The sequence below is a fragment of the Patella vulgata genome, chromosome 8, assembly GCF_932274485.2.
Source record: "Patella vulgata chromosome 8, xgPatVulg1.2, whole genome shotgun sequence".
Lineage (NCBI taxonomy): Eukaryota > Metazoa > Mollusca > Gastropoda > Patellidae > Patella > Patella vulgata.
Window position 1 is genome coordinate 19,439,122 of NC_065886.2, and position 6,921 is coordinate 19,446,042.

The following is a 6,921-nucleotide window of genomic DNA, read 5'->3' on the forward strand; positions in this document are numbered from 1 at the left end:
AAATATATGTCCAGGATTAAAAGGCCTTTGATTAGATTGCTTTATGGTCCCTGCCGTTACACAAAATTGGAGTTGTCGAACAGCATACCAATTGATTGCCCACTTTCCTTTTTATGGCCCATATTATAATGATAAGATATATAAGAAATGAAATGGAGTTAAACCTACTTTTCTGAACCGACTGTATGGGCTAATGAAGACTGACGTACGGCTACAATATGCTATAAGGGACATTTTGCCTAGGACACCGTGGTGCTACGGACTACTTTTGTATCGAATTCCAGCTACCAAGGGTTCTTTTACATGCACACCAATGTCTACACATGACCTCGGGTTGCGTCCCATCGAAATACTTGTCGTATTTGAAAGCGCAAGTATGGCTTTTATTCACAGCTCACACATGGTTCCATTTTTTTAGGTCAACTTTTAATATTAATTTTACGACCATGTATATTTTCATCCCAATTGTCGAAAATGTTGATCACCGACGTGGACATTGTCGCCACTGGTTATTATAATCCGAGTGTGGGTCGATAGGCAGATAATCCGAGTGTGGGTTGATAGGCAGATATTTTCTTTGGGAAGATATATCTGAAGAAATAAACTACACCGATTTAACATACATAAAAATTTTAATAAGAAAGCAAAATTATCTGATAGCATTAATCAATATATATAGTTAACATACCTTATGTACGCAAAGCATGTTCTTCGGTATTTTAATGGAATTATACAAAAATAATAAACAACGTTTTATATATAGATACCATTAAATTTCTGAAAGATATGCATGGGCTAATATGTCTGACGAGAGGTATTAAGACACATCCCGAAGGCTTTTAGCAGTTAAAAACTTGAAATTCGCTATTTTAAAATAAACTTTTGTGAAAAATATGATTTTTTTTAGTCTTTACACAGATACCGTTCTTTTGTCATTCAAAAAGTTAAAAAAAAATCATTAATGTTTCCCATATCACACACAGAGATAGGGTTGAAAAGCTTTTTGATAAAGTATGTACCTACTGTATCCATATAACGAGCTTCATCACTCTCATCAAATTTAAATTAAAGTTACCATGTCCCAAATCAAACTGCTTATCTCTGCTTAGTCTAATCAAAATATTTTCACACTCAAATCACATATCTCTGCTTATTTTAAGCAAAAAATGTTCATGATCAAATGGCGTCAAAGCATTTACCTACTGCCCACCAGCACCAAGTTTGAATATTCTACCTTCATCATGGGGGTGAATATGTTGCAATCCCAATTTTTGCACCATATCCTCCCGGATTTTAAATTTTATCACTTTGCCAGTAACAGTTAATGGATAGTGGTCAACAAATTCAACATATTTTGGAACATTGAATCTAGCCAGCTGAAATAAAAAAAAATGCAAATGTATAAAAGTAAAGGAAAACTAATTAAAATTGATACAAAGTCGTAAGAGGTTTTTAATTTTATTGCCAGCTCTTACCACACATTTTCCCATCTGTAACCGATCTCAAGATTGTCAAGATTTAATTGCCATTTTTCAATCTATCATAGGACATTCAACAAAACCTGATGTCAGAAACACAACTGTAGACATAAGTATAAGGGCCATTGCAAAAATTAATACAGTACCTGTTGCCGACAAAACTGAATAATTTCATCAGCGGTTGAAGTAACTCCTGATTTTAATTCTATACAAGCACAAATTTCCTCTCCTAGTCGTTTATCAGGTACACCAACCACCTGTATAATAGACGTTAATAAATATTTTTTGATAAAACAGAAATAACCAAGACAATAAACCGGTGACAAAACTTTTAAGCAACGTGAACTGCAGTCCATTGAGAATTCTAAATGCAGAAATAGTAAAAAATACCTTGCACAACACCCATAACTATTTGTGCGGTCCTTGCTGTTATAGTTAGCAGATTAACAGATCTTTGGATCTTGTCAGTGGTTTTCTTGGAGCTCCATTTTTTAATCCTGCAATATGCTGTCCAATCATGAAGGTCTGCATATCTCCCTGCTGCCCCCGGATAGTTATATTAGACAGTTTGTACTTGAATGATTAATAAGTCTAAACTATTTGAAGAAGATTTATCCCACAAGTCACTGGTCCATACATGAAATTGAATACAACCAAAATAAATTAATATCTAACTAAAGAGATAACCTGGTTTAAATACAAATATACTCACTTGAACATCTTTAACTTTAGGATGTTGATAAAGAATTTGTTCTATTTCTGTAGGGTAGACATTTTCACCACCTCTTATAATCACATCTTTAATTCTACCCACTATTTTACAATAACCTTCGTCATCTATTACTGCTATATCTCTACAAATATTATATACATGTCAATTATGTTAGACCAATCAATCATTTATTTGTTAATTTAAATTAGCAGTATTAGCATTACTTGCCGGATTCGTTATTTCACGATAATAAAAAACATATGAAATATACGGTTAACTAAGGTACTAGAAATCAGTTGAATCTCCCATAAACAATTGCCTTATAATGTCACGTGTCAAATTCGCTATGTCATGCTTGATTTTTGGCACCACCATGGACCTTGTATTATAAGGTCCATGGCACCACTTAACTTGGGTATGTTGTTATTACAAGCTCGAATCAGAGCGTCTGCTTGCTCTTACCCCCACCCTTCTAATGTTAATATTATTGTGTACTTGGGGTTGGATGGCCGCATCTTTAGCACGTGCGCGCTGTATCATAAGGTCTGTCATTGAGTTAACTGGCGTGGTTTTGATTCCCCGGTTGTACATGACAGGGAGTAGGGTCGCCTGTCCAAACTCGTTGGTTTTCTCCGGGTCTCCGGGCTTCCTCCCACTGTTAAAGACCCCTACGCACAAGCTAATTATTGAAATAAAATTGAACCATGAGTTAGTCCCGAAATGACCTATATAGTTTGTGTCAAGTAGACGTTAAACCCCATTCCTCCCTCTTTATTGTGTACTTACTGAGTAGTTCTAAATGATAAGACTAGCTCAATCTTTCGTCATAGGTCACGAGATGTAAACAGGGCTAGTGCTAATCCCAATCCTAACCCTGGACCTAGCCCCAACGCTTACCCTAACCTACAATCTCGCACTAATCTTATTAACATCTCAACGACCTTGACAAAAAGTGAGCTGGCCTTAACAATTAGATTTAGCCGTATTTTTAGCATTGTATTAAGAGGAAATAATTCGCATGACACTTTTAATAATACAACCAAGGAATATTATCATTGGCGGCTCCAGCCTCCGATGGTAGGAGGGGCAAAGCTGAGTTAGGGGGGGGGGGGGGGGGGGTCTTTCCCAGAAGTTTTTGAAAAAATGTCTGCTGGAAATGCAGCCTGGTAGTATTTCAGGCACTGATCGTCGAGATAAATAGATCTGACGAGATACCGCTTGTCGCCTGACCACTAGTTTATCCGACCAGAGTGGAAAGTGTCAAACGAAGCCCCCTCATGAGCGCCAATTAGTGGGCCCCTACTAAGGGTATGGGGGACCTCTCTCAGAAATTATTTTAAAAACAGACAGCCGGAAATGCAGTCTGACAGTTTTCAGACACCGACTGTACAGATAAATATAGCGCTGACCAGATACCGCCTGTCGTCTGCCTGCTCACTCGTTTATCCGACTAGAGAGGTAAGTGTCAAACGAACCTCAACGAAGCCCTCGAAATGCAGTCTGTCAGTCAAGATAAATAGAGATTTTCAGATACCGCCTGACGACAAATTACTAGTTTATCCGACCAGAGAGGAAAGTATCAAACGAACGGATTGAGTGAATCAAGGTGAATGAATATTTTCGAAACGATATTTTGAGAAATAGATTTCCGGAAATACAGCTTGGCAGTATTTCAGACACTGGTCGTCGAGATAAATAGAGCTTACCAGATACTGTCTGTCGCCAAATCGCTAGCTTATCCGAACAGAGAGGGTGGGGGTGTCAAACGAACGGAGTTAGGGAATCAAAGTGAATGAATAGTCAGGCGAGCTTATGTTGCCCTCCCAATGCGTTTAGTGCAACTGGGTGCAACTGAATGAAATAGGTGAATAGGTGATATATATATATATAAGCGGTCTTGCAATCTCATTCGACAGTGGAAAAAAAACAATTGCTGTTAGTAGCATATGTTCTACTTTCCTGCGACTGGTTGCAAGGACATAAGCAGTTTTCCAACTGAATACAACTAATTTGAAAGGAATGTTCAGGCATTCATTGTATTTCGTAGGTTTCCCAGGCTCTCCATTATGCCGACGACATTGTCGAAGAGTGTTTGGGCAACACAAGTATATTTATATTCAAAGAAAGGGTAACACCAGCCTTTTTTAAGATGTTTTCTTAACCTTAGACAGCCCTCAAACATGCCAGTGACAAGTGGCTGCATGTACTAGCAACTAAACGTCACAGGCGACATAAGCGGCTGGCATTTCCAGTTGTACACAATCGGCTCACATCGCAAGGTCAATATATGCATGTTTTTTACCCTGTATGAAACCAGCGAGATGGAGAAATAACTTCAGCTGTTTTATCAGGATCTTCCCAATAACATAACATTGTTGTATAACCTCTAGTACATAGTTCACCAGATACACCTGTTCTAACAATATCACCATTTTCATTGATAACTTTAGCCTATAATAAAACAAAATAGGACACTATAAAACTGAGCCACATTTAATTCTATGTTTTTGCCTGTAAGACTTCAGATCAATATTTTCACATTTTGTCTGTTAAAGGCCCGTGTCAAGGTTACTCGTTAGTGAATATTAAGGTACTTGATTTAGCTATCTAAATTAATAATCCTCTGATTAAAATTTGATTACAATTCGATTTATTTATGTTTTTATATTTTTACACCACACTGTAACCTAACCAACTTTCTGCCAGAAAGAGTAACATATATAAATAATTGTACCATCTTCCAAATGTTTATAACTCCTAAGGATCACGATTATATATGCCTTATCATAGTTCACCACAATATACAGCACCAAAATGTGCGATCTGAATGCTGACTTAAAAAATATATGATGCTACGATGTTCGAATAATATCATTGTTTTGTCTAATTACCTCAACATGACTGCCAGGTAATCCAACAGTTGATAATCTCTTCTCTATTGGACTATCTCGATAAGCAACAAAAGTCACGGGACTTGTTTCAGTTAAACCATAGCCAGCCTAAAATTAAATATGGTCATAAATGTCATGGTGTAGGATTCGATTTAAATTTGGATAGCGTAAATGGAAACAGAGCTTTTAGATTTTATAAATGTCACTGTTTTAAAAATATCTGAGACCCAATATTACCTTTGGAAAATGAGGTTCTTCGGATAACCAATCATGATGCTAGAAATGCCACATAACAATAACATGGTACATACATATGAATTTGGGAATAAGAGGGGAGCTAGTCTAACTTTTGATTTTTTACTATCTCTTAAACATACATTATGCAAGAGCTAAATCTGTCTATTGCAGGTCTTTCTTTAGGCCTGAAATGTTATCTAAATTATTAATTAGACATTAATTAACCTATCCAGACCTTAATCAACGCTAGATGGCATCGCTAGCCAGCGATCTTTAGTGGATTATGAGCTGATGTACTGCATAACCTTCTTCACGATTTAACGATTAAATGGATAATCGAAACTATGCTGTTTATCGTACTGACTTTAGTAATGACGATCGAGACTAGGCGGAAATTTCAATCGCTTAGTTCTGGGTTCATAGTGGATCAATTTGAATGAAATTTTCAACAAACTGCCTTTACATTATCTAGTTTTTAACTATTATAGTGAGAACTGCCAACTCGTTATCGAATCTCCCATAATGTATCTTTAATATATTTAATATTACATTTTGTTAAGAATTAAATGACTTTATACGTCATTAATTTAAGCATTATTTAAAGCCAATTTTTTATATTTTAGGGATGACAATATGATGATGATAATTGGGGTTAACGTCTGCTCCACCACCTATGGTGATATCATCATTGGCCGTACAGTACTCACAATGACCTCTGTCATATTCATCTTTGTGATGACATCTTTCATGACCTCTATAGGGCAAGGAGAACCACCCATTAAACCAGTATATAAGGTAGATAAGTTATAGTTGTTCAAGTCAGGATGATTCAGCATATCTATAAACATAGTAGGCACTCCATATAATGATGTACATCTACAATAAATAACAAGATAAGATATATAATATATAACACGACCATTACATATCTATAAACATAGTGGGCCCTCCATATAATTATGTATATCTAAAATAAAAAACAAGATACACTCTTGTTCAAATAATTGCATATCATTGAAATATCATTCGGTAAAGTCTCAGCGTGAAATCACAGGGATTTTGCTTGAACACCTATCAAACGTATGATGGATTATCAAGCGAGACAAGGCAAGGGGTAAGTCAAGCCCCCAACAGAATGGAAGGTATGAACGTAAGAGAAAAACGTCTTGCATGAGTCGTTGGTAAGTTGGTGGGGAATTAGTAAGTCCGTGGGGAATTAGTAAGTCCAAATGGAATTATAAGTCTTTGGTACTCAAAAGTACTCAAAAGTACTTCAGCATATTGATTAATCAACTCTTTTGAATCAGAATAATCGTATGTACATTGCTGATGACATTTAAATTAATTCCTGAACTAAAATTCAGTGAAAAACATGGGTGGTGCAATTAATTCAGTTGCAGTTAATACTCCAACCACATTACTAAAATCCTTTTTTCAACCAGATATTTTTGACGGCAACTAAATATCTATAAAAATACGTTGCCAGAAAACAAAAAATACCTCCACAGACCCCAGTAGTCCATAAACGTTTTCACATATTCTTTTGTGGGTAATGGGAGCAATTCAAAATCGTTAAACACTGACCAAAAGTATTGAAAATAGT

At 36.2% G+C, this 6,921-nt stretch overlaps 1 protein-coding gene across 1 annotated transcript; it reads right to left on the minus strand.

Moving 5' to 3' along the window:
• Positions 1–833: 833 nt before the first annotated feature.
• Positions 834–6,299, minus strand: LOC126830798 (medium-chain acyl-CoA ligase ACSF2, mitochondrial). The gene is made up of 6 exons (XM_056103075.1): positions 6,026–6,299; positions 5,082–5,189; positions 4,493–4,641; positions 2,191–2,332; positions 1,625–1,735; positions 834–1,376 (listed from the first exon to the last, which is right to left on the minus strand). Exons 1-6 carry the CDS (start codon positions 6,164–6,166, stop codon positions 1,200–1,202), a joined length of 828 nt encoding a protein of 275 aa, XP_055959050.1. The 5' UTR covers positions 6,167–6,299; the 3' UTR covers positions 834–1,199.
• Positions 6,300–6,921: the final 622 nt, after the last annotated feature.

Coding starts and splice junctions, on each gene's coding strand:
- LOC126830798 (XM_056103075.1), bottom strand. CDS start 6,166: ATGTTTATAGATATGCTGAATCATCCTGACTTGAACAACTATAACTTA. Junction 4,642..5,081: donor TACCTGGCAGTCATGTTGAG/GTAATTAGACAA, acceptor GTTTTATTATAG/GCTAAAGTTATCAATGAAAA. Junction 1,377..1,624: donor TTCAGTTTTGTCGGCAACAG/GTACTGTATTAA, acceptor TTTTTATTTCAG/CTGGCTAGATTCAATGTTCC.